The following is a 26,894-nucleotide window of genomic DNA, read 5'->3' as shown; positions in this document are numbered from 1 at the left end:
TAGCTCATAGTGTCTCTACCTTGAAGGTGAAGACATAACTTTAGTAGATATACTGAAGGCTAGCTAGAGAGTCTGTAGAAGGTGTTGCCACAGAGCTCAGTAGAGGCTGCAAAGCCTGTTTAAGAGATCCAGGTAAGAGTTTGCATAGCTGGCCACACCAAGATGCTACAACATCTTGCTCCAAATCATCTCCTCAGAAATTAACTCCAGACTGTCCCTGCAAGCTGCAGTCACATACTGATTGCAGCATGGGCACATATGTTATTTTACTCAGTACTTTCAGTGGTCAAGCTCTCTATGAGTTCACCAGAGTTCACTGGCAATCAGAAAGTATCTGTTAATGAGGATTTTAGTATCCTCTCCTCAGGGTACTCTATTGACACAGGATTATTGTGAAGTGGTGTGTGGAATAAGAGTGCCTTTTTTGCATTAGCATATTCAACTTTGCTGGTGAGTAATACAACATTAGCAAGGCATTCATGATTCTGTAGTAGTTGTCCACACATGAAGTTCCTCTGAAGAACTAGCCTGCAAATTCTCGCCATGTTTTACTCCAGCTGCTTTGCAGATTTCCTGGTTGGAAGGAGGTAGCTCACTGTTACTTCTCTACTAGCTCCCCCAAACTTTTTAATTTCTTCATAAATACCTTGAGGGCAACGAAGCTGGTGAGGGTCCTGGAGCACAAGTCTGACGAGGAGCAGCTGAGGGAACTGGGCTGTTCAGCCTGGAGAAAAGGAGGCTGAGGGGAGACCTGATCTCTCTCTACAACTACCCGAAAGGAGGTTGTAGCATGGAGAGGGTTGGTCTCTTCTCTGAGGTAGCAAGGGATAGGACAAGAGGAAATGGCCTCAAGTTGTGCAAGGGGAGGTTTAGATTGGATATTAGGAAAAATTTCTTCATGGAAAGGGTTGTCAGGCATTGGAACACACTACGCAGGGAAGTGGTGGAGTCACCATCCCTGGAGGTGTTTAAAAGGTGTCTAGACAAAGTTTTTAGGGACATGGTTTAGTGCTAGAATTAGGTTAGGTTATGGTTGGACTCAATGATCCTGAGGGTCTCTTCCAACTGAAATGATTCTATGATTCTGTGATACGGCCTCCTCCATATGTCTCCCTCTTGACAGACCCCACTGAAGGGCTGCACCTCTTTTGCTGGCAATTCAGGACCATCCTTTGCTGGAGGCCCTGTCCCAGCTTGTCCATCTGTGCAATTTATCAAATACATCATTTGCTACTCAATTAAGACATTTGCCTCCTCCCTTACACCAGCCAGCAGTAACATTTCTCTGCTATATGAGTTTTAGTGGCTTGCTTGAGGGCTGAAACATGTTTCTGGGTCCAAGCAGGCAGGTATTTTGGAGGGGAGCAGGAGGCTTTTCTCTCACTTCAGATCCCTGCAGCCACCTTCTGCCTCCAGGAAAAGACTCAGCATCTTCCATCCTTTTCCTGTGCTGGGCAGACCCAGGCTGGCACTCCTGCTCTGCAGCACTTAGCCAAAGTGGCATCTCTCATAACACCGCCAGTGAGACAGCAGCAAGGATGATAAATGCCTGCAGGTTATGCTTGGCATCAGAGGGAATAGGAAGGCTGGATCCTTGCAAAGCCTGGCTCAGGCAGGTGCTTAGGAGCTGCAGCAGCCCAAGGCTCTGGCTGGCACTGCTGAGCCCCTGCTTGGGGAAGCCCTGACCCAGGCACCCCTCAGTAGTGCTCATGAGGGCATCCAGCACTGCCTCATACTAAAAAGTGGATAAAATACCTCATAGCTTGCAGTATATGATTTCAGCTATCTGCGTAAACACACATAATCTGGTCTTTTTTTTTGGGCTGGCCATAAGCATTTGTAATCTTCATACCTGCTGAAGTTTTTTTTTCTTTCTTTGCATTATTTTCCAGAGTATTGAGCCCAAGTGATTTTTATATTGAAATGATCTAAAGGGTAATGATAAACAGAAAGTTGCAGAATGATTCTGACGTTAATTTCCGTCTTGCCACCAACCCTCATTATCTGGGCTCTCAAGTGGAAACAACTTTGCCTTCCTCCCAAAACCCTCTCACCACCCTTGACAAGAGGCAATTTGATTTAATGAAGACAGCCATACTTCAGTATAAAGGTGTCAATTGAATTATTCATGAGCTCCTTTATCTCCAAAGCATTTCAGCTGCTTCATCTCATTGGAAAATTGTAAAAGAAAATTGAAGTTTTTTGTTGAAGTGCAGCTGTTGCTTTGAAAAGCATCTGTTTACCAAGTAATACGGGGAGACAGTAACATCCTCAGCTTCTGCTGTCAAGTGGCAGAAGGAAAAGACCAACAGAACTGGGCAAACAGATATGCTGAGGAGAAATGAGCACAACTGACAACATTAGCACTGTGAGGAAATCTATATTCAGATATTTTTAGGTCGCTCATTTTCTGCAATTAATGTCTTGAGCAGCATTGAAAAAATGGAGCTTCTGAGCTTTTTTTCTCCTATTTATTCCCCCTTTTTTAACATGACTGTTCTTTACTGTGAGGGATTTCATTACAGAGCAGCCCTGTCACTAGTGCAGTATGTTCATATGTATCTTTACGCATAAGGAAACCAATATAGTCAGCATGGCTATACATAAGCACAACAGTCTTTGCATTTCATTTCAGAGCTGAGATACACATGCGCTGATTCTATTACAGAGTAAATTCGCTGCAATAAGTGTGAGCATTATTCCTACTTCACTAGTTACATAGTTACTTAAAGTTGTGAAAAAGCATTGCAAAATAATTTTTTTTCCTTGCTGTTATTTTATTGCTGTGGAAGTACAAGTAAGCTATATTTAGAAATATGGTTAAAAAATCACCGTACCTTTAGAAGTCAGACTAGACAGCACATAAGCAGCTTGCTGCACTTATTATATTATAGCACTCGAGAGGTCTGTGAGAGCAGGCGCACACCAAGCTTCTGCCCTTTATTTCACCAACAACATCCTTCAACCCTGTGGAGAGAGTTCTGGTTTAAAAGACAAATTAGTATGATTTTTACTTCCACCCCTTCTTATTTACAATTGTATTGCAAAGTATTTTATCATAATCATTTAATCCTAAAGAAAGTGTACCTCTGTGCCTATGCATGCCAAGACCGAACCACGTACACTGCACATTTTGTATCCCGGTGAGGGAAACTGGAGATCATCGATTATGCTGCTGGTGAACAGAAGCACCATATTGTTGACTCGTTTACATCTGTGATACACAACCCACCTTTGCAAAGCTCAGCGATGAATGAGTTTGGCAGAGAAATATCACAAATCACCCCCGAACTCTCCCTTACCTGCTGTGAGTGCCAGGCCCCGCTCGCAGCCCAGGGCTGGCAGCAGAGCCCCCACCTGCTCCTGTCCACCCCCCGCTCTGTTCAGCATCACCTCTTTCAAGGCTTGGGAACAGCACTTTGAAACACGATGCTCTCGAGCACTGTTAGAGCAGCTCCTTATTGGGAAGCAAGCAAGGTTGCATCTCCCAAATAGCAGATCATCTGCTACATTCCATCACTGAATTCCATCACTAGCTGAATATTAAATAATTCATTCTTACCTTTTGTTTATCAGCCTTTGTGCCCGTAACAGGACAGAAAGAACATTGTGTAGGCTATCTTACTTGTGACATTTTCTAATTTGGGGGCACTTTATTTTTTAATCTCAATATTTATTTTTGTGTAGGATGTTTTATCTAGAACAGTCCTAGTACAACAGTGTCTATCTTCAGATACCATGTTCAGTTATCAGGCCAAAGTAACATTTAAAAATGTGATCACAGTCTTCAAGGATCAGACATAAAGATAAGAAAATACATAATCATAAAAAAAATTACTCTCTTCAGTGCAGAAGTAAATTGCAATTACTCCTAATTAATTCTTGTGCTGCTGAGATTGGTATCTGGTTTAATAAAGCTGCCTTGCCAACTGGATGCTAATTTCTTCCTCTGAGCATGAAGATATTTCTCAGTTTTAATTTAACTTACAACATAGGATTTGGCTAATAGCTACTATAGCAGCTATAGTGCTTTTTCTCCCTGTTACATGTGATGCTAAATTTCACAGATGAACAGGAGAAGCTACAAGCGAGTTCTTCTTGAATTTGGGCAATGCCCTTCTGCCCAGCTTGTAGGACAGAACTTCAGGACAGGAAAGAGGGATCAATGGGCTGATTCTTCTCCCTCAGTAGTCATCTGGACTGCAGAAAGCAGGAGAAAACCAACAGATCTACCAAGGAAAAAAAGAATGTTTCAGTAACGATGTTAGGAGATTGCTTGAGTGACTGCACCAAGCAAAAGGTAACACCAATGCCTTCAAGTCTTCAGAAGAGAAGAACATTTTTGATTCAGGCTTTCTGCTGGTGTTGTGAAGGTAGAGACAGAACAAAATAGTGCTCTCAGTGGGGACAGTCTGTGGTGTTCCTTCAACCCCTTGTGGGTACCCAAGTATCTGGACAAGAGAGAACTGTGGCAAAACCACACTTCAGGAACCCTGCTTTTTTTATTTTTTTCTTTTTTTTAAATTAGGAATGCTGATGAGTATATTACTTTCCATCTGCGTATCTCTTCTGAATTCTCTCGGAATAAGTTATTAGGATTTTTATGAATTCGTAGGATCATCAAGGATTACTAGAGCTGACACGAAAAAAATCCACAAAAGAGAACCTGTCCTTCTTGTGAACAACAGCAGCTATAACATTTCTTACACAGTTTTGATTTGTGCGTACTCCAAGCAGCAGACTGCCTCTGAACATCTGTTCACTGAATGTCCTGGAGAGACTGGTTTTGTGCTGCAAATTTCAAGCATCTCTGATACTCCTATGCAATACCAGCATCTTCGCTCCCCTCGCTGAAATGTTTTTAATGTGTATAACTTAGAAGACATTTATTTGTCTGAAAGCTGATAAATTCCTACATATTTTTTAAAAAGCCTACATATCTTTTACAGCTTGAAGGATTTTGCAGAACTCATACCCACTCATCCTGCTTAACTATTCTTTTTAGCTTTATCTTTTATTTGTATTTAATTTTCTTGCCATGGCATTTCTTAAAACTGGAAAGTTGTTTGACTTTTTAGATGATGACTTTACCTTTAAATGCCTGCTTAGGATGAACTTTTCCACTTCAGTGACAATCAATTAAAATAGAAAATCATATTTTAATGTCTGACATCAGGCCTCATCTAGCACACTAATTTATTGCAAATCTTTACAGTGCCACACATTTTGAAGTAAATTTTTATACCATTATCGTGCACACTCTTAACTTCACAACTGTGCGTAGCCCTGTGTAAATTCAGTATTCTTTCATGGATTTTTCAAGTTAGGCACATACAAAAAGATCTGCCCTCAGGATATGGGATTACCTGAATGTATTTATTGTAGCAAGACTTATCAGAAGAAAGACTCAGGCTGCAGAACATAGTAAAATTAACGCCCAAACTCAGTACAGCCATATTCTGGATTTGACTGTAGATTTTCATACTTTATGAACTTTTTCATTTTGTTTTATCCCAATATTGCAAATGAATAAATATGACACTGATAGCATAAACTTTTCTAGAAATTAATACATTCCTGTATAACTGTATTAGGATATGTGTGTCATAAAAATGTATCTGTTGACCCTGAATGAGCAAAAGAAGAGTAAATTAGCAACCAAAAATAAGAAAAAAAAAAACAAAAAACAAACAAACAAACAAAAAAAAAACAAACAAAAAAACACCCAAACAACAAAAAAACAGGCCCTCTCTGAGCAAATGCTACTGCTTCAAATCAATTACACTTTAAATAAGTACAATCATTAAATTAGAACAGGCACACTGGAAATGTTCCTCCCTTAAGCCATCCATAGTTCTAGAGAAGGCAAGGCTTGCCCAATGTGTAGAATTTTAAACTATGTAGAAAGTACAACAGTGTTCAAAAATACACACGTTCAAAATTGCTTGTCCACTTGCTAAAAAAGGAGGATACATATTCACTGGGAGCTCAAGGATTCCAGAATCAAGGGCTTTACTTTTGAGCCATCCCAGAATGGTTCTTCTGGGGCTTCACCAGATCCCTTTGCTGCTTCCTGAAGGCTACAAGACAGGGACAGTTTAATTGGTTCATAAGTTAAAGCAAAACCCCCAGGCATGCCTAGGAGTTTTAATTTAGAGTGGCAATATTTTGTAAAATCCTTTGTCCCTGGCTGTGTGGTTTTAGGACAGACTAAACCTGAGTTTCACTGCAGTCAGTGTTCTTGCACCTGGACAGCAGGGATTGCCATATCAGTTATGAGCAGAATTGTCGTGTTGTTGTAGGAAATGCTTGTAAAACATCAATCTGACCAAGCGCAAGAGAGCAGCTCCACATCCTGTGGCCCAACTTGAATTGTTTTTCTAATGTCAGGGCCAGGAGCGGCTGATGTGCCGCACCCAGAGGAGTAAACAGGAAAGGCTGCATCGACCGCTTTGTTCTGCAGTGTAGCGTGACATGGGGGGACATGGGACATGTCCCAGCAGATCCATGCAGGCAGACATGAGCTCTTCAGGGCCATGCTCAGGGCTGGCAGGGACAGCGGACAGGAGGATGGTTGCACCTCTGCAGCTGGGCAGCCTCCTGCTCACAACCACCTCGTGTCCAGCCAACCTGGGCAAAGCGTAGAAAGCCTGAATTCTGCCTGCCTCTGCCTAGATGTCATTTCCTTCCTTCCTTCCTTCCTTCCTTCCCTCCTTCCTTCCTTCCTTCCTTCCTTCCTTCCTTCCTTCCTTCCTTCCTTCCTTCTTTGCTTCCTTCCTTCCTTCCTTCCCTCCCTCCCTCCTTCCTTCCCTCCTTCCTTCTCTCCTTCTTCCCTCCCCCACTTCTTTCCACCCAGCTGATCTCCAGTGTTACAAATTTGCTGCAACTCAGATTTGAATATTCATCAGCCATAGATTTCAAATTATGCACTCGGGCACAGAAGCAGGATTTTCTAATTAAAGGGGCTGTGTCTTCTGACATAAGTGGGGTGAAGAGTCCTCTGGTACTTGCAAAGAGAGGGAAGAGGACGGGAGGTGCCTTGTGGGGGGAGGTCCAGGAAGGGAAAGACAGGGAACACAGTGGTGAGTCACTGGAATGATAGCAAAGGTCCCAGGTCATGCACAGCCAAGGCATGGAAAAGTGAGATCACTCAAAGGAGAGGAGGGAAACAGAGCAGGGACAGCTTGGAAGGTGCTATTTATTTGAAAGATGCTTCTAAAACCTGAAGTCTCCTTTTAATTTTCTACTGATCTTTCTCCCATCTAGAGCTCTCCTTGTGGACATTTTGTGTCCCCATGCATCTCCTGTGCATTCTGTTCCTGATGCATGTCTACCTGACATTCTGGAAATCCTGAAGCTAGCACCAAAGAGCTGGTATGTCACCACAGCCCAGCCCAGGGCCATTCACAGATGGTAGCTTGGACTCTAGAAGGATAACTTTGCCATTAGCCTCCACCTGAGCTTGTCAGCTTAGGAATGGGCAGCTGTACCACCACGACTGGCAAGTGAGCGGGTCTGGTTCCTGTACGGGATCTCTGAACTGTGTTATGGAATCAGAGAATCATAGAATGTCCTGAGCTGGAAGGGACCCACAAGGATCATTGAGTCCAACTCCTGTCCCTGCATATGACAACCCCACAGTTCACACCACGTGTCTGAGGGCATTGTCCAGTCTCTTCTTGAACACTGTCAGGCTTGGGGCCGTGACACCTCCCTGGGAAGCCTGTTCCAGTGCTCCACCACCCTCTGGGGGAAGAACCTTTTCCCCATGTCCAACCTAAACCTCCCCTGGCACATCTTCCTGCCATTCCCTTGGGTTCTGTCACTGGTCACCAGAGAGAAGAGATCAGTGCCTGCCCCTTCTCCTCCCCTTGTGAGGAAGCCATAGCCACCACCAGGTCTCCTCTCAGTATCGGGTTCTCCAGGCTGAACAGACCGAGTGACTTTAGCAGCTCTTCATATGACTTCCTCTCCAAACTCTTCACCAACTTCGTAGCCCTCTTCTGGACACTCTCCAGTAGCTTAATATCTTTTGTATACTGTGTCACCCAGAGTAGAGCCTGGTCATCTGCATAGAAAGCTGAAATAACTTCTGAAGCACGCGATTACATACCGCATTTCACCAACTTAGGTCCTCTTGGTCACTGTCGTCACACTTCAAGTCGCAAGAGTTAGTCCTGATTGCTAGTCCTTCACTGAGTTTATTTGCTCCCTGTTATCTTTTCAGAGTATCAGAATGACCTACAAATATTGCCTGTATCTCAGAAGACTGCTGTACAATTAGGAAATGTTTTCTTTGTACTACTAACAAATAATATCTGCAGGGTTGCATGGCAAATGTAGCAAAGGTAGGAGTTGTATCAGATTTTTCTGAGTCTAAGAAACACTCCTCAGTCACAAGACTGTAATTTATCTTCCTTACATGTGTCTTCCCTCTCCATCATTATGAGATTTAATATCTAATCTCTATACTGAATAATAATATCTCAGTTGTCAACTGCCTGGAATCCTTATACTGGAGGAAAAGAAGAACATATACAAATGGCAAAGCAAATAGTATTCTAACAATATTTAGTTTTTGCCAGTCAACACTGGCAATACAAACACATGAAACCAAAAATACAAGATTTTATATAAGAATTGACATGGTGTTGGCTCAATAGCATAAAATGTATGTACATATGCACAGACTAGCCTTTATTTTAGGCCTGATCCTATTCCAATTTTAAATCCTGGCTATAGATACCTCAACAGGAAATCTATAAAGGACTTTAAGCCCCTTGAGTTGCAAAGAACACAAGTCATTTCTTTTCTCACACTGCTGTAAAAATGAAGAATAACATTGGTGAAGCTGCTTTGACACCAGCAAAGGCCGGTGAGTGGGGAAGCAAGCCAGCAGTACTCAGTGAGAAGGTGGTCAGCCAGCCCTATTCCCTCCTGAAGGCTGCAAGCAGGAAACAAAGCTTGAAGAAGAGCCCAAGAAGTGCAACTTGTTCCATACTGCAAGAGGCTCTAAGGGGAGAGCACTTATGGGGGACATGCTGTAAATCATCTTGTGCTTGGTCTTTATTGAGGCTCAGGACAAGCTTTCTAATCCATGTGGGATTTTTTGTGGTTAGCTCTGCAGCTCTGCCTTTTACATGAGAGAGGGGCAATAAATCACCTCTGTGGTACCTTCCTCCACTTGCTGACCATGAACATGGTCATGAACATGATCTTCTCTCTGGTGAACATGAACATGACCATGAAGGCTGGCAATGATGTTTGGGCTAGCAATGACACATGAAGTGTCCAGCTGTGGCCTGTGTTATTTTTCTTGTGCAGTGTCCTCTTTGTGGATTCAGGGGGCTCTGATGGTCAGAGGCTGACCCTACTATAAGACTGCTTTACCAGGAAATGAGAAAACCCCATGTGCTGCTGAGAAGCAATGCTCCGTCCAAACTAATGCCACTACAGTCTCTCGGGTTTCTCTGCTTTGAAAATGATATCCCAAGTACCTGTTGTGAGCCTGGATGGGTGAGAAAAAGGAAAGGAGGTTCCCATGTGATGGTGCAGTAGCTGTGCATAGCTACAGGCTGGGGCTGGCACATCTCCAAGCTGTGCCACCCAGCCTGTCCCTGCTGTCTGAGCGCTTGCTCCACCACCCTGCACCAGGTGCAGCTGCCCAGCTCCAGACAAACCCCACCTTGCGAGAGAGGTTATGAAGAGGTGGAGGGGCCATGGTGTGGTGCTGCAGATGAGGGAGATGCTGCTCTGGCTGCTGGGGAACATGAACCAGCAGTGTGTTTCTCTGTCTTTGCGTGGAAGATCAGAGAGTCGGAGGTTGCTATCACATTGCAGGCCAGGTTGCAGTTACAGCAGCTTTTGCATGATGAGGGATGCAGTGAAAACACAGCCCTTCTCAAACTGCTGCTGAATGAAAAGCTTTGTCACATGCAGGTTACAAGCTTTATGTCATAGTACGTGTTTCTGTGGAAAATGTCTGTAACAATACTTACTGCAATTGCAATGACATTGTGGCTGTATTTGGTCTGGGAAAATCAATAATAAATAGAGTTTACTGTTGGTGTATCTCCACTGTCTTTGCTAACAGCAGAAGCCACAGTGAACTGTAGCTGATTTATTTGTGTTTTATATTGAGTACATGAATAATAGAGTTGTTTTGGCTAGGAAAGACCTTTAAGATCACTGAGTCCAACCATTAAACTAACACTGCCAAGACCACCTCTAAGCCATGTCCCTAAAAACCTCATCTATGCATCTTTTAAACACCTCCAGGGATGGTGACTCCACAGCTTCCCTGGGCAGCCTGTTCCAATGCCTGACAACCCTTTCTGTGAATAAAGTTTTCCTAATATCCAATCTAAACCTCCCCTGGCACAACTTGAGGCCATCTCCTCATGTCCTATCACTTCCTACTTGGGAGAAGACACTGCCACTCACCTTGCTACAACCTCCTTTCAGGTAGTTGTAGAGAGCGACAAGGTCTCCCCTCAGCCTCCTTTTCTCCAGGCTGAACAGCCCCAGTTCCCTCAGCTGCTCCTCATCAGACTTGTGCTCCAGACCCCTCATCAGCTTCATCGCCCTTCTCTGAACTCTCTCCAGCACCTCAGTGTCTTTCCTATAGTGAGGGGCCCGAAACTGAACACAGGATTCAAGGTGCAGCCTCAACAGTGCCGAGTACAGGGGTATGATCAGTTTTCTAGTACTGCTGGTTACACTATTCCTGATACAAGCCAGGATGTTGTTGGCCTTTCTGGCTACCTGGGCACACTGCTGGCTCATATTCAGCTGGCTGTCAGTCAACACCCCCAGGTCCTTTTCCTCCAGGCAGCTTTCCAGCCACTTTCCCCCGAGCCTGTAGCGCTGCCTGGGGTTGTTGTGACCCAAGTGCAGGACCCAGCACTTGAACCTCATACAATTAGCTTCAGCCCAACAATCCAGCTGGTCCAGATCCCTCTGTAGAGCCTTCCTACTCTTGGGTAGACCAACACTCCCATGCAATACGGTGTTGTCTGCAAACTTACTAAGGGTGCACTTGATCCCTTCATCCAGATAATTGATAAAGAGATTAAACAGAACTGGCCCCAATACTGAGCCCTGGGGAACACCACTCGTGACTGGCCACCAGCTGGATTTGGCTCCATTCACCACAGCTCTTTGGGCCCAGCCCTCCAGCCAGTTCTTTATCCATTGCAGAGTACACCCATTCAGATCGTGAGCTGCCAGCTTCTTCAGGAGAGTGCTGTGGGATACGATGTCAAAGGCCTTACTGAAGTCTAAGTACACAACACCCACAGCCTTTCCCTCATCCACTAAGCGGGTCACCTTGTTGTAGAAGTTGATCAGAATTAACTAGAGGACAGGGTGGACCATTTACTGTGTTAAAATGTAACTAGGAAAATGGCATAAGAGCATACTATTTGCCTTCAAGAGAACTTCACTTAGGTCAAAACTGCACATAAAGCACGAGACAGCAGTAGCAGCATTGAAAGCACTTTTTAGTCAAAAGTTTGTCTCATAACTGAACAGTTCTTACAATTGCTTTCCAAATCTCAATGCAAAATTTTTGAGAGGCAAAGTAGTTGAAGGACACACAGGAGTGTGAATATGCACTGTTTTTTTTGCTTAATTGATATTTCTTCAAATGGAAAATACACATTTTGTTTTGTATTAATGGTTTCATTGTAATGACTAATGTCTCTGTGCCTTTCTGTGGTTATTTTTCACTTAAAAGTGTGGTTGCCAGTAACAGTTCATTAGAAGAAACAAATGGTGGAACATTAGCTGCTTCGTGAAGCATTAAGAAATTTTCTTTAATTAGAATCTTTGCTCTTCTAATAGCCTTTCTGCCTGACATATATTTCCCTCCTTGTCCATGAGAACACAGTTAACTTTCAGGATATATTGCAAGATCTATCTTTTAACTCATGTCTGTGGGAGAAAACAACCATTGGTCCTTCTTTTTATATTTCTTTTTTTCTGCTTGTGACTTCCAGGATCATGTAGATCTTCCTCTGGCAGCATTTCTCAGTTCAGGCTTTCAAGTGTGCTGATGATATGACCTTTAGGAACCATTGCCCTGCAATACGATAGGGTTGGGTGTATTTTGGTTGAACTGGGTGTTTGGAGGCTTCGCAAAATTCCTAGGTTAAGGCACAAATGATAGAGGAACTACATTTTCTAATGCTTGGTTTGTCAAGGGATTTTTTGTACCTATGGAATATAAAAGTCAGGGGATAATCCTTCAAAACCAAAACTAAAAAATAAGAAATGTGCACCTAAAATATTAGGTTTTTTTCAATTTCACGTGAAGCCATTATTTAAAAAGAAATAAACTACCAGGTGTTTTGATGAAAATTAATGGAAATGAGGAATGAGGCTGTACTTTCCTGGAAAGTTACCTGAAAAGCACTATACTATTTCTGGATTTGCTCTTACAAAGATGTATGCGTGGGCTTAGCCTTATGCCAGTAAAGCTCACACTACATGCATAAATCTGTATAAAAGGACTTTGTATACTCTTCTAAACACAACTAGTTGTGATATCATCATAAGCTACAAAACCTTCCTGTAACTAAGAAATTGTACATACCAGTAAATCAAAACAATTCAAGTGTTTATTGTTTGCTAGAAAAAATAATGCCAGTTATGTAAACTGGATTGAAATTTGACTTATGCAAGTATGGTTTAGATCTGTGTGTGGTCCTCCTCCCCTCCCCACCCAAATAATAAATATATGGATACTTGTCAAATATTTTCTGACATCAACTGTTATTCTCAATTATGGACACAGTTGCTTACAGAAAAAAAAATAAAAATTAGGAACTGCATCTTCCATAATCTGCTCAGAGAAGGCAGTTTTCACCTACTATGCCATTTAATTTTTGAAAACAATGAACTGGTCAACGCTAGGAAACACAGGTTTTTCATGCATTAGAGGTATTAACAAGCTGGAAAACAGGGGATCAAATTTTACAGTTCGTTAACCATTTCTCATCTTTTTCTTAGAAATGGAATATCTTCATGCAAGCAACAATGCAAAAAATAATAAGGGTATTCACATGCTGAATTGATACACAAAACTACAAGCTTGTCAATTATATTCCAAGCATGGCTAATGCCGCAGCTGGGAAATCTGCCCCACCAGTTGTTTGTGATCAAAATCTTCTTTCATTTTTCAAAGAACGTAAATAAAAAGAATTCTTATTAGGAATGACGGGTGAGATTCACTCAAACTGATTTGGGGAAAGCTAAATCACAGTTTTCCAGCCAACTATTTGCCTGCATTTTAGAAGCTTCGCTTGGCGATATGTGTGGTATTTTCACTGTCAACCAGAAGCAGCTGCCAGCCAGATCTCATGACTTTTGGGCCAGGGCAAGTTTAACACGATTTGAACCCTAAGATAAGTGAAATAATGTACAAATTCGAGTGTCCTTGGCTGTAATGCTCAAATAAAAATAGTTCCCAGGATCCATTAAATACTAAAATATTGGGAGGGATTTTGTACTGATGATTATATATTATATGTCATATTATACATGACAATTTATACTGATGGTTTCATCTTGAAGAAAAATACAATTATTATACATATTACTATTATACTATTCCTACTAGCATGACTTTGGAAGCACTGTATTATTATTGTTGTTGTTGTTGTTATTATTATTATTATTATTATTATTATTATTATTATTATATTTTTTTACTGTGCCTTTGGTCTCCCTCCTGCATGGGATCACACAATTGTTTGTAGCACAGCTGCTGGCTGCGTTTAGAATAAGTCCTTGTGTTATCATTTGGGTGGGGAGGGAAGGAAGAAAGGAGGACCACACACAGATCTAAACTATACTTTGATAAGTTAGGTTTCAGTCCAGTTTACGTTACTGACTTCATTTTTTCCTGCAAACAATAAATATTTGAAAAGATTTTGATTTACTGATACATAGCATTCCTTAGCTATAGGGGAGTTTTATAACCTGTAATGACATCACAACTTCCCTGTAAACAGGAAGGTTGAAACTCTCTTCCTATGATACATGTATGGCTTCTGTTATCATGAAATGCCTCTCAGTCTGAACTAACGTACCCTCAGCAGAACCTTAAAGCATGTAAGGACCATCGACATAATTGCACAGGGAAGAAACTGAGGCACACTGGGCTGTATTGAAAGTGGCTCTGGCACCAGGGTGGATTAAATCTCCCCATAAGTACCGGCTTGAGGGGAGTAAGTCGGTGTGTTTGGCACTGCCAAGTCCTGAAGGACACCTGCCACCCAGAGCTGGCAGGCAGGCACCTGAGCACACCCCATATTCCTCTGGAAGGCGTGACCAGTTCACACCGAGCACCTTCTACAGGAATCAGAGGGATGGATTTCCCTGCCTCCTCCTTCAGCTTGAGAGGGTTCACTTCTGTAGTGTCTTGGAGATGACAAGTTGGAGATTACAATACTGGGGCAGACTGGTTTTGAACACTGTCATTTCTGATGAGAGTGGGACGTAGGGAGAGAGGAACAGAAATTTTACAGGTCAAGGAAGAAGAGAAAATTGTCTAAACAAAAAAACAAAACCACCCCCCCTGCCCCCAGCTGTGTTAGTTTGCATTAAGAGGTGTGGCTGGTGAGACAGACTATTGTGTTCTGGGACAGTGGGTGTTTCCATTATCTCCCTGCCATGGTCCACCTTAGAAATATTTAGAAAAACTGAGGCCAACAAATCAACAAAGGACCAACAGTGTCTGCCGGTGTGTTGGAAAAGGAAGAATTTGTTGTGATGAGACATCAGCATCACAAGTATTGAGCTGGTCAGTTATCAATGAGCATTTTCAATCACAGGAAAATGCACAATTAACAAAAATCTTTAACAGTTGTTTTCCTTTGCTTGTCAGTATAACATCTTTCTTGCTCAAGTTCAGCTATAAGACACCTGTTCTTCTGTAAGCTAGTTTGAATATATTATTCTGTTCTCATAATAGTTGTATAATTAAATATGCCAATGGTTAAGGAAAGCCCTGTGTCAGGTCCATATTGCTGGCACCATGTCCTCTGACAACTATGTTGTACCTGACTGAAGATGCAGCAAAAGGTCAGCAACATCTTAAGACTTTCCAGGTGAAGAATCCGGCAGTTGAGGGGTCATTCACTCTCTGTTCTGTAGACCCTTCTCAAGAGGGCTCACAGAATTTTTCTGAGCTACTGTGGGTCTCTGCCCGTAGTAGCTGAGCTACAAGATTCAGTTTCTGAAAGAGTGTTGCTCTCCTTCCAAACATTATTTTTTAAAATGAGAAAATAGCATGACAATCTACTGTTCCCTAAAGGAACAAAGACCTCCATAATACTCCATCCCTAAAGACAATCATCAATTATTCAGCCACCAACAACTGCAACTGTTAACACTGAGAGGACAAGCACAGATCAGCATTTCAGATTAGGGGAATTCAAGGTTTGCATGTTTTGTGCAGGTGAGAAGGAGGCACAGATACATGACGTAGAGAGGATGGAGTATTATAATTTTAAATAAGATTTTAAGAGGTAACAGGTGTTGGCAACAAGGACAGAAGTCATGTGTGACCAAAGTCCATTTTTGCTTTACAAATATAAATTAAATTGACAGCAACTTTAAATGGAGTAACCCTAACCTAATATTTTCCAGTAAAAACATTATGTAAAATTATTATATTTGCATTTTATATTTTGCCAGAATTAATAGTAAACAAGCACATAAAAATTAAACCATGTTGACTTCCTAAACATTTTGTGTTTAGGTACATGGCTAACAACACTAGCCAGATGTTGCTAATGCTTCAGAACTGCAAGAGAATAGCAGGTAATTTGATTTCTCCTGGGTCAGCCTGTGTCTCAGCACCAGAGGCACCATGAAGGTGCACTCTTCTGCAGGTTATCGGCATTCAGAAGGATCACCTTCAGGTTCATTACTTTTATTCCTTGAAATGCCCAAAAGAACTGCAGGGAGGAAAGGCTCCAAAAACTGGTATGAGTCCCATAAACATCCTCTTCTCTGGGATGTACCCATCCCTCCTAACTTTAGTCATGACCTGCCTGACTTTTAAGGAGGTGCTGGACCTGTAAGGGAAACGTCTACATGGTTAACTCATGAGAGAGGAGTAAGGAAGAGGAATCTTGTCTTCACAAATAGGGGGCTCTTTACCCTCCAGGCTAAAGCAAAAACTGTTGAGAACACAGTAAGGTGTTTCTCTTAAACTGCCATTCATTAGGACTCAGCTCAGGGTGTAACAGTGTTAGTTTTCCTTAATGCAGCACCCGTGCTGCATTTTCAGCAGCAGGTGGTACTTTTGGAGAGGCTGGTGACATCTAGGGAGTAAAATGAGCAACTCTGAACTCTGCCAGCCCAGTCAGCTGTGTGTGGGAAAGAGCAGTGGGTCATTGAATCATTTTGGTTGGAAGAGACCCTCAAGATCAAGTCCAAGTGTAGCCTAACTCTAGCACTAAACCATGTTCCTAAGAACCTGATCTATGCATCTTTTAAACCCCTCCAGGGATAGCCACTCCACCACTTCCTTAGGCAGCCTGTTCCAATGCCTGACAACCCTTTCCATGAATAAATTTTTCCTCATATCCAATCTGAACATCCTCTGGTGCAACTCGAGGCCATTTCCTCTTGTCCTGTCACTTGCTGGTCAGGAGAAGAGACCAACCCCCTCCATGCTACAACCTCCTTTCAGGTAGTTGCAGAGAGCGATCAGGTCTCCCCTCAGCCTCCTTTTCTCCAGGCTGAACGGCCCAGTTCCCTCAGCCGCTCCTCATCAGACTTGTGCTCCAGACCCCTCACCAGCTTCATCGCCCGTCTCTGAAGGGTCGAAGCGGGGCCGGGACGGGGAGGCGACGATAGCGGCTCTCGCCAGTGGCGGCCGGGTCACTGCGGACCCGGCGCGGCGGCCGCACCGGGCGGGAGGCGGGGACTGCACCTTCCCCGCCGCAGCGCGGCGCCGCCTCCCGCCCGCCCGACACACCTCCCCCCACCCGGGCGGCGCGGCTCCCGCTACTCTGCGCCGCCCCGCCATGGAGCAGGGGCCGGCGGGGGGGTCTGCCGCTGCCGCTGCTGCCGGCACCGGGGGGCTGCTCCTGCCGCTGAGCGAGAGCGAGCAGCAGCGCTACTCCGAGCTGTTCTCGCGGTGCTGCCCGCCCCCCGAGGCGGCCGCCGGGGGCAGTAGCGTGGGCGAGCTGTTTCGGGCCTCCCAGCTGCCCGCGGACACGCTGCACCAGGTGGGTCGGTGGGCGGCCGGCTCGCCCCGAAGTTGCGGGGTGGGACGGGGACGGGACCCGCTCCCTCAGCCCTGCGGGAGAGGGTCTGGCGCTGTCTCCGCCGGAAAGTTGGGGGCTGCGCGGCGGGCCGGTGCCCCGACGCCCCTGCCGTGCGGGGCCGAAACGAGCGGCGGCTCCGTCCGCGGCGGTGGAGCAGAGCAGTGCAGTGCCGGCGCCGAAACGGGTGTGGAGCGGGGCACGGCTCCTCCCTGCAGCGGCGTGGGTGGCGGTGTCGGGGGCTGCTTTGTGTCCCTTTTATTTATTTGTATTTGTTTGTTTTTTTTTTTTTTTTTTCCCCAGACACGCTGTTAGTATTGCAGTTATTCGGTACGCGTGTTTCTTCTTCCTTCCAGGTGTTTGTTTGTGTGTTGGGGACAGGCAGTGTTCCGTTCGGTCGTGCTTTGCCACAGAGTCACTAGGCGAAGCGTAAGGTTGTGCGTAGCCCTTTGGCGTCTGTATGCGGTCTCCCGGGTCGGGTTAGTAATGTCATTAACTTCCTCAAAAGGGCCTCCGAATATCAGACAGCTGTGTTTGCTAAGTTACAAAATACTTGCCATGTGTTTAATTCCTGGCTCAACACCGATGTATATATTTAAAGTGGGGTTTTTTTGTTAAAAAAAATCTGTAGGTAAAATGACGTTGCCACATTTATATGTCTGTTCTTCAGAACAAATACGTTTGGGTGGGAAATAAGAGACTTGCGCACCATCTTAGCAGCAGAGTCCCAGAAGAGATCCCCAACACAGGCTACAAAGGCAAAATCCTCCTTAGTTTTGAGGAGCTTGGTCAGGGTATGAGAATGCTTGTGCCACCCAGTTTCCAGTAACAGGGAAGAGCAGGACTTGTGGTCTTTTCCACCTGTGGATTAGTAATTTGATGCAACTGTAGTTGCATAATACTTCTGACAATAAACTAGAAGTAGTTTTATTTGACTTTTATTTACTATATATAAGGAACTTTTTTCTTCTGTAGTCTTTATTTATCAAGCAGAAAAAAGTCATGTCAAATTTGAGCTGAAGTATAGTTATACCTGGCCACCGCCTGAGGGTACTAAACTCCTCTACTGTCAGTTCATCTTGTAATGACTTACGTAAATTCATATTACACAGGTTATTCTGAATGAAAATGATGATATGTCAAGGATATTTTTCCTCTCTTACTGTTTACCAGATGTGCAAAACAAAAATATCACCGAGCACTCTAGTACTGCTTCATTTTGAGACGTACAGTAGCCTTAGTTTTGCAGGTGGACTGGGCAGTAAAAGTAGAGATTTCATGTAGATTTAGCACGAAGACTAGGTCTTTTGCAATGAGAAGGAAGTTGGCATCTCATTTTAAATGAGAAGGCAAATTTAAGAATTTTTTTTAAGTCCTGTTAGTAAATTTTTGTGAATTTGCTATTAGTCACTTCATTTCATAAAGTAGCATGGAAAGAAACTCCTGTTTTTTGCTTTGTAGTTCCTTACCCTATCATTTCAGTGAATTTTTTTTTATCATATTATTATAGCATATTTTGAGGGCTATTTTGATTTTAATGTGTAAGTTAAGCCCAGAAATGTTGTGTTGTGTGTTTTTATTTATTTATTCTTAATGTTCTTTTTGGTTTTACTATTTTAGATAATTTCCAAGTATATTTATGCTGTGAGCAGAATGTTACTGGGAAACAAGCCTGTAATTGGCTTCAGGAATATTCACATAATAAGGCCTGTGGGATCTGGGGCTGGTTCTTTTCCTCCTTCCTGCCCTTCCCCTCTTGTTTATTTGGCACTAATTGCAGAGGCGTTCTGCTCTACAGCTGGAATGCCTGTCTTCAAAACTCACCGTTGTCAGGTATTCTTACAAACATTTAGCAGAACTTAAGAAAAAGTTGAATTAATATAATGTGCTTAAAAAAAGAATAGAAATGTGGATGTTCTAATAGGGGAAAAAAACCCCACAACATTGTTTGAGATATTTGCTGATACTTTGTCTTTTATGATCTTCCAAAAATGCAATCTAATAGATTCTGTTTAAAAAACCCTACCATTCTAACAATTATGGGAATAAAGCATAGTGGTTTGTGATATATGTTTGCTTCTAGTACAGGGAATGCCCATTTTAGGCAACTCATTTAGGTTAAAAGAACATGTTTTATATGTAAGAATTCTTGACCATTAAAGCTTCCTTTATATTTTTAAATGCTTTTTAAAATCCCTGTCTGTCACAATTAATACTTAGCATGCAGGCATCCCCGCTGACCCACTGATAAACAGTCCTGCTGAGTTTTGCTGTGTCGGAAATGGGGAGATTTGGACTGGAAACCAGTTGTGGATTTCTACTAAGCAGAGCCTGCACAGTTCAGAAGGTGCTTCACACCATTCCCTGGCCCTTGCGTGGGCTATAACAAGAGGCACGTATGAGTCATTTTGCTTAAGCAATGTGCAATTTACAGTTTTTTATTCTCAAGTTGTTCATTGAGGAACAGTTTTACAGATCAGGTTGCTTCCAGAACTGGCATTCAGTGCCACAGCAAAGTCTTGAACTTGTGCTCTTGACTTCAGGGATTTGTACCTGTAGTAAGTGGGGTAAATCTTTGAGGAAGAAAGAGCCTTTCCTTAGTCTTTGATCGAGAGTTCTTGGTGATCAGGATGATGATTACATGCATCACGGAAAGTCTCCTTGTCTCCTTTCACCTTCCCAAACTGTCATGTCAGGGTTTGTGGTCTAGACAAAAATCGTATGGGTGCACCCCAGTGGGAGGACTGCTGTTTGGACATGGCAATTCCGGTTATTCAGAGGAAAGAGGGTTGGTAGCAGAGAGCAGGTAGGGAATGTGAGAGCATGTGCCAGAAGAGGAAATGCTGGAATAAATGGAAGAAATCCAGGAGCAGCCGGGTCAGTAGGAGCAGATGGTGTGCACCTGAGAGTCCTGTGTCTTGCTAAGAATGAAGTGATTGAACACAGATTCATCACACCCAGGCTCATTAAAGGCAGCTATTCTGCTGGGCAACTGGGTACAGGAGAGGTTATACCTATATAACTTTCCTTACAGAAGGGATCAAAGAATGAACACAGCAAGAGGCATTTCAGTTCTGGAAAAATGGTTGAAGTTGGCATTCAAATTAAAAATGTCAGACACTTTACAGAATGGAGGATGGTATCACAGGGATGGGACAGCACATTTTTTGGGGACAGCACAATCATGCCTCCCCATGAACTGGAAGTGTTTGACTAGCCATACAGTGTGGTTAAAGGCAGAACCATTAAGATTTTATTTAGACTTGCACAAAGCTTGTGGCAGATCTTTCACCACGGACTTTTAAAGTAACTCTGTAAAATGTCTGTCATCTCTTGGATGAAAGATCCATGCTAGGATTGTTTTATGTTTTTATTTTTTACAGTATGTGTGTTAAAGGAGAAAGGAACAGACTAGCTGTGGGCCATGCAGTTATGGAGACTGTCAGAAATAGAAGAAACTGAACAGCATCAGCTGGGCTTATATTTACCCATGCTGGTTAAGTTGAAAGTGATGTTCCCCATGTTTTGGCTCCTAATAAAGGGACAAAGATGTGAACTTACGTTTTGAACACACTGGGGTCACAAAAACATTGCTAAAGCAAAGGCAATTCCACAGCATACTTTGTTAGATAGATCAGTATCGGTAACACTGCCTATGAGGGGAGAAGGCAGGCAGAGGTAGGGGAATAGCTGGGAGGGAGAAGTTACTGCATCTCAGGGCAGAAGGCATGGCTGGTTGCTGTCAGTAGATGACAACAGGTTCATTTGCCCACAGGGCAACCTCTCTCTGGCATTTCTGGCATTTTCCTTGGAGGAATCAGTTTGATTATGCTCCCTGAGTGTATCGGGATGTCAGTACCCCACACCAGCCACTGTGCCATGGGTGTTGACGATGGCTGGTTTGCCTTGTCTCATTTTGGGCAATCAATCTGTGACAGCTGGACAGATGCTGGGCCAGCTTGTCTAGACTGTGCTTTTGCCAAGAAAGGTTGGACCAGATGATCCTTGTGGTCCCATCCAACCTGGTGTTCTATGATTGATGTTTGTGTGGATTTTGGTTAAAACAGTGCTTTATAGAGTTATCGCCCACTGCTCTGCAAAGGGGAGGCACCTCATGCTCCTTTTACTGTTTGCTGTTATTACTGTGGTCTCTGAAGATTTTTGTCTGAGAAATTAGGGAGAAGGATTGGACTCAAGATATACACTGAAATGCTTATCTCTTTTTATTAGTTTTTGACTTATTTGATTAATTCTCACTTAGTTGTCTGATGGTGTCTTTAATTCCCAGTTTTATAAACCTTATCCTTATTTGTGGACTTGTGCTATCAGCAGAGAGATCCAATTTTCTTGAGAAAACGCATTCTTCCCTTTGCGAATGAACACGCTGCATTATTCTGCGCTCCGAGGATGACAAGTACTAATTGTGTGATGCTGGAGCTACACAGACGCTGCATTTTTTAGCTGGGACTCTCCTTCCAGCTCTGTCTGAATAGGGAACGCAGACCAAAGATCTTCCTTTTCTTCCACAGGCTTCGTGAGTTAATTTGTGTTTATCGTGACTTGTCTCTATAGTTACAACTCTACAGTTTAACTGTCTTTTTGTGTTTAAAAGGCAGAAGTGTGAATAGATATAAAAAAAATAAAGTTGATATTTCTTTGGAAGAAGGCCAGCAAGGGCTGGCTTTTCTATATTGTTTTAATTCCATAAGCATAAATTACTACCTGCATGATAGCTGGGGTGGGATTTACTGTTTACCTCAAACAGGCAGGAAAAAACAAAAAACTGTGGCAGTTAAAATAGGAGCTTTTTGAGTGATGACAGTCTGAATTTACTTTATAAAAGAGAAAATTTGCTCTGTTGTGCCCTTTGACAGAATTTGACATTATGCTAGTGCTGGAAATGCAACTTAGCTGACCGACTAACAGAAAGTTCATCGAAAAGTGACATTGGGTTACAGTGCACATGGAGGGGTTGCATCCTACTGATGTATTTTGAGTCAGCAAGGAACAAAAGGGGGGGTACAACTTCATGTAAGTGACACAGCAAGAAGAGGAAAGGAAAACTGATGTTTCATTGTCAATACTTCTGCCCACAGTCCCCCAAACTGTCATTGTCTTTCTGGAGTCACAAGGAAGCCTGTGCTTGTGTAAGTAGGAACATGCATAATCCACATGTAAAAAACATAGTAGTAGTATTTATTAAAAAAAAAAATAATCTAAATTATACCAAAGTGAAGGGTAAAACTTCACCTGAAGCAATCTTGATGATATATTGCATTAAAAAAGAGGTCCTCGTACATCTTTAAACTATTCTTTATCTTTTAAACTATCTTTTAGTAGTCACTACTTAGAAGATTCATAGTTTTGAACACCTCAGTGTTGAGATACACAGTAGGAGATTTGTAGAAGCTGTTGTGCCCAAGTGTATTTCAAATCACACTTTAAAACCAGAGACTCCTAGACCTGCTTGTAACAGACATTCAGTGGGATTGTCAGAATTAGTGTGGTCAAGTTCTGCAGCCTTCAGTAATTAACTCTCATTACAACAAAGTATGAATTAATTAGTTTATTATCCAATAAAATAATGCTTTGCTGTGCCACTGATTTTAAAATAACTCTACAAGAGAGATGGAGGAAAAATATCAGTTGGGATGAAAACAAATAACTTTCTTTATGAGAGATTGCTGCAATATGAAACAGTGATGATGAGGAATTTTTTTTTAAGCTTTTATTTTTTTTAATGGTATTTACGTAAGTGTAGTGGGTTCACCAAGCAGTTGCGTATAATCTCTTTTACTTATGCATGTATCTACAGCAATATGCTGTCAGTATCGTGATGTTTATGTACAGATTGATGTTGTCCACAATCTATTTTGCAAAAGAGATGTTACACACAAAATTCAGCTCCATCAGTGGGGGAATCTAGCACAGACACCCCCTACAAAAGAGGGCTGGTATAAACTTGGAAAACATTAATTTAGCTGAGCTGAAAAACTTAGTCAAGACAGATTTGTGAAAGATGGAACAAGCATTTCTGTGACAAGGAATCAGGATAAATAACCTATTTAAATTTAAGATACTATGAATTGAGAAATAGATTTGTAAAGAGAGATTCTTTGATGTATTAATGGCTAAACATACCAACAGTATGGTAAAATAAAACATTAATGAGCAATATGTGCTAGTTCAACTTTGGAAGGCAGTAAAAAAGTTGAACAGCTGAGTTAGTGGATAATTAACTAGAAAAGGTTGTTGGAGTAGAAAACCAACTGTGGACAAATACTAATCCTCTCTTATTGAACAGAGGGAATATTTCCCCCCCACCCCTCCTGCAGTTTAGATATGATGATGAGGGGGAAAGATGTGGGTGGATGAGATCTGTTTGTTCTGTCATCTGGTAGGACACAGTGACCAGAAATAATCAGCTAAATCACCAGCTGCAAATGATATTTAGTTTATTTACCAAAGTGTTTAAAAGACAAAACATGTTTTGATAAACTTCTAGTTGTTTGTATATGTAAGTAATGTGTGGTTTTCGTTTTCTAGCAGATGAAGATGGTCTGGGTATTTTTAAATGATTCCCAGTTTTCATCTAAATTTAACTTTGCATATATTACATGTACCTACACAAGTAGGTGTATCTCTTATTAAAGATGGTAACAGAGCAAATTTCTTACAAAATAAAAATTAAGGTCTTTATTAAGCTATAATATATGGTTGCTTAAATATGTTTTAAAATCTTGTTGATAAATACAAAAATGTTACCATATCTATTTAAAAAAACCCCTTGTTTTAATGGTGACCAACTGATGAGACTGATGTTTATCTAGAAAAACATTAAATTAGGCTTTTATCTCTTTGGACTCAAATAATGTTTTAAATGGCTTATTTCTCCCATGGATCTACCTTGCAAACGTTAAGGTTAAGATGCTTCACACTGCTGGTTGTTTTATCTGGGGTGCTACGTTTGGAGAGGAGTCTTGTCCCTGACAGGTGTCCCCCCGCAGGTTGTCACACCGTGCAGAGCAGGCCTGTGGTGGGCCCGCTCCAGCTGGGACTAGGCCTGCCTAAAACTGCCCCGAGGTTACACACTGCCTGTTGAAATGTCCTTCTACCTGGTTGAGTCATTCAGTGGCCTTCCTAATGAACATAAATTACGGAGCGGGGCTGCAAGAGTGCCCCGCTTACAGCAGCGTGATTAGCAAATGTCTGTAAAAAAACGAGGGTGTTGAGAAACTTCAGGGAGCCTGACTACCAAAGCACATCTTCGGTGTTTTCTATTGCTTTTTTAGTTTTGATCCTTGTGGGTTTTTTCTGCTTTGAGCAGTCTTCCCTCACCCAAAAAAAACTGCAAATGGTTCTTCTAGTATCTTACCCTTGCATCTGCATAGTCCTGAAATCTGAAGGTGCACCTCTGTTGGGCCTCTTCTCTGACAGGAGGTGGTGGGGAGCTACACCTTTGAGCGGGGTCATACTTAAAATGCTAGATTCAGACCTCAATATTCCCACTGGCTTGGTGGCACTGAAAATTTAGAGTCAGCTAACGGGAAACACTTGGCTGAGCTTGAATTTAAGCTGTCTGAACGTGGCCCGTGGTGTCTGCTTGCTCACTATGGTATGAGTCATGAAGCTGAATTCTAGCGTTGCTATTGTTATTATAAATTTCAAGTGTTTTTTGGCATGAGCTTTTCAAATTAATTTACTTTTTTTTTTTTTTTTAAATATCCTTTATTCTTCTTAAAGTGTCTCTTTCCACACCAAGAAACATTAGATCAGCTTTGGCATATCTAACGTTTCACATTTCATGCATTATTTACTGCTGGCATAATTTACACAATGATGTCCTATGGAAGCCAGGATGATGGTCTTTCAGAATAAAACAATGTGTCTAATCGTTTGCAAAGCGACATGGCCTAACAAATCTAGTCAGAATTATTTTGTTACCAAGAGTAACAGCAGTGGGGCAGTAAAAGGTGAAGTACCTGAAGGTTTCAAATGCCAAAAATAAAAGTAAATGGTGAGGGAGACAAAACCAACTCAATAATGTGATTTATGGTTTGTTTTGTTTGTTTGTTTGTTTTCTCTTTGAATAATTGCTGCCTTTACAAGAACATATTTATGTTTTAATAGCCATAGGCTGCCTTTACTATATACAGATAGAAATGCAAATACAAGTAATGATATAAAATGTCCTGTAAAATGATAGCGTACAGTGCATGGGCACTGGAGACGATGGTGTCTTTGATTCTGATATTGCTGCTTTGAAGTCCTGTGCTCTTTAGCTGAATTGAGGACGAATGCTTGGTTTAGACACAAACAAGTAGGTTCTCACTACCTAAGTGATGCATTTCAACACATAAGGTGCAAGCACGTTGGGTGAAATGGTGATAATTGTAGGGTTTTGTTTAGTGATGTGGAAGAGAAAAAAAATTAAGCTGTTTTTCTAAGTGGTGTGTTGATTCACACTAGAGATAAATTGGGTAATAAGATCAAGGGCAGGCAGGAAGTGTCCTCTATACACACCATATACGATGGAGTTAGTTACAAGGGTACACCTTAAGTTAAGAAGTCTTTTGACAACTCTTCAGTCTTCTAAAAATAATCCATAACTCTCAACTAAAGAAGGATTTGAATTTGTGATATTAAGATATCCAAAACATTATCCTCTACAGTTGTGCAGTTGTTTGTTGCATTGCTTTTAAAAGTACCTGTGTAAACATGTAACATGTAACATGTAACATGTAAACATGTAAACATTTTTTACAGTAAACATGCTGAATGTGCTAAAGTAGGATGGGTACAGGAGCATCAAGTTTTTTTGAGGGGAGCCAGTCTATAAAATCACATCACAGTAACTACTGAAGAGAGAAGCTTATATAAAAAATATATATATATTTTGATGAAATGGGAGATAAATCCATATGTGTTTTCTGTTTTTGTCGAAAGTGCATGTTGCATCACAGAGTGTCTGTTTTCTTCTGTATTAGTAGGTTCTCATTTTGTCTGCAAAGTGGAACAAAACCCAGAATTACATTGTTATGGGAAATGCCATAATTACTTCTGGCCTTCTAGGGCAAAGTTAACTGTGAGAAATGTTCACAAGATAAGTTTATTTGGAAATGTTTAGAAGCCTGTAATTTATTGGACTAAATTGAGACACTTTGTTTTGAACTGCTTATGTGTTGCAGCACTATGTATGACATCTTAAAAACATAAAGTTTGGGAAGGAGGTCATAATCTGTGGTTCTTTATATAGGTTAGACTAATTCTGCTGTTGTATGTAGCAGTGATGGTGGCCAGGCAGCTTGTTTGGGAGGGAGACTGTGGTGCCTCATAAATGTTGTCTGCTGAGGAACCACAAGGGTGTGGAACAACAAATCTGCACCTTCCACGAGGCTCTGTGGTACCTTTGTATTAAGGCAACCTGGAACAAAATATTTCATTTCCTGGCAGAAATGTGAAAGGCTTATTTGAATTGGAGTGGGTTTTTTTCAGGAAGAATGTAAAGATTTTGCAATATTTTCAGTTAGTCTGGTCCTGGTCCAAGACTACTAGATCTGGTGGCTGCCATCTAACGGGGGAGGATTTGTCAGGGTGTTCACGTGTGTGTTC

The 26,894-nt window shown here is 42.1% G+C and overlaps 1 protein-coding gene across 5 annotated transcripts in view; it reads left to right on the top strand.

Moving 5' to 3' along the window:
• Positions 1-16,970: 16,970 nt before the first annotated feature.
• The window catches only part of REPS2 (RALBP1 associated Eps domain containing 2), a 103,165-nt gene continuing 93,241 nt past the window's right edge, over positions 16,971-26,894 (top strand). For 3 of the 5 annotated variants that reach the window (XM_065072345.1, XM_065072364.1, XM_065072375.1), the window contains exon 1: positions 16,972-17,246. In XM_065072345.1, coding sequence (XP_064928417.1) covers positions 17,043-17,246 — 204 coding nt within the window. In that variant the 5' untranslated portion in view covers positions 16,972-17,042. Of the gene's footprint in view, positions 17,247-26,894 lie in introns of all 5 variants that reach the window. The other 2 variants (XM_065072357.1, XM_065072350.1) reach the window with 2 other exon arrangements.

This window comes from Columba livia, chromosome 1 (genome assembly GCF_036013475.1).
Source record: "Columba livia isolate bColLiv1 breed racing homer chromosome 1, bColLiv1.pat.W.v2, whole genome shotgun sequence".
NCBI classification, from domain to species: domain Eukaryota; kingdom Metazoa; phylum Chordata; class Aves; order Columbiformes; family Columbidae; genus Columba; species Columba livia.
Note: the sequence above shows the minus strand (reverse complement) of the source record. Positions and strands in the feature narration are given on the sequence as shown.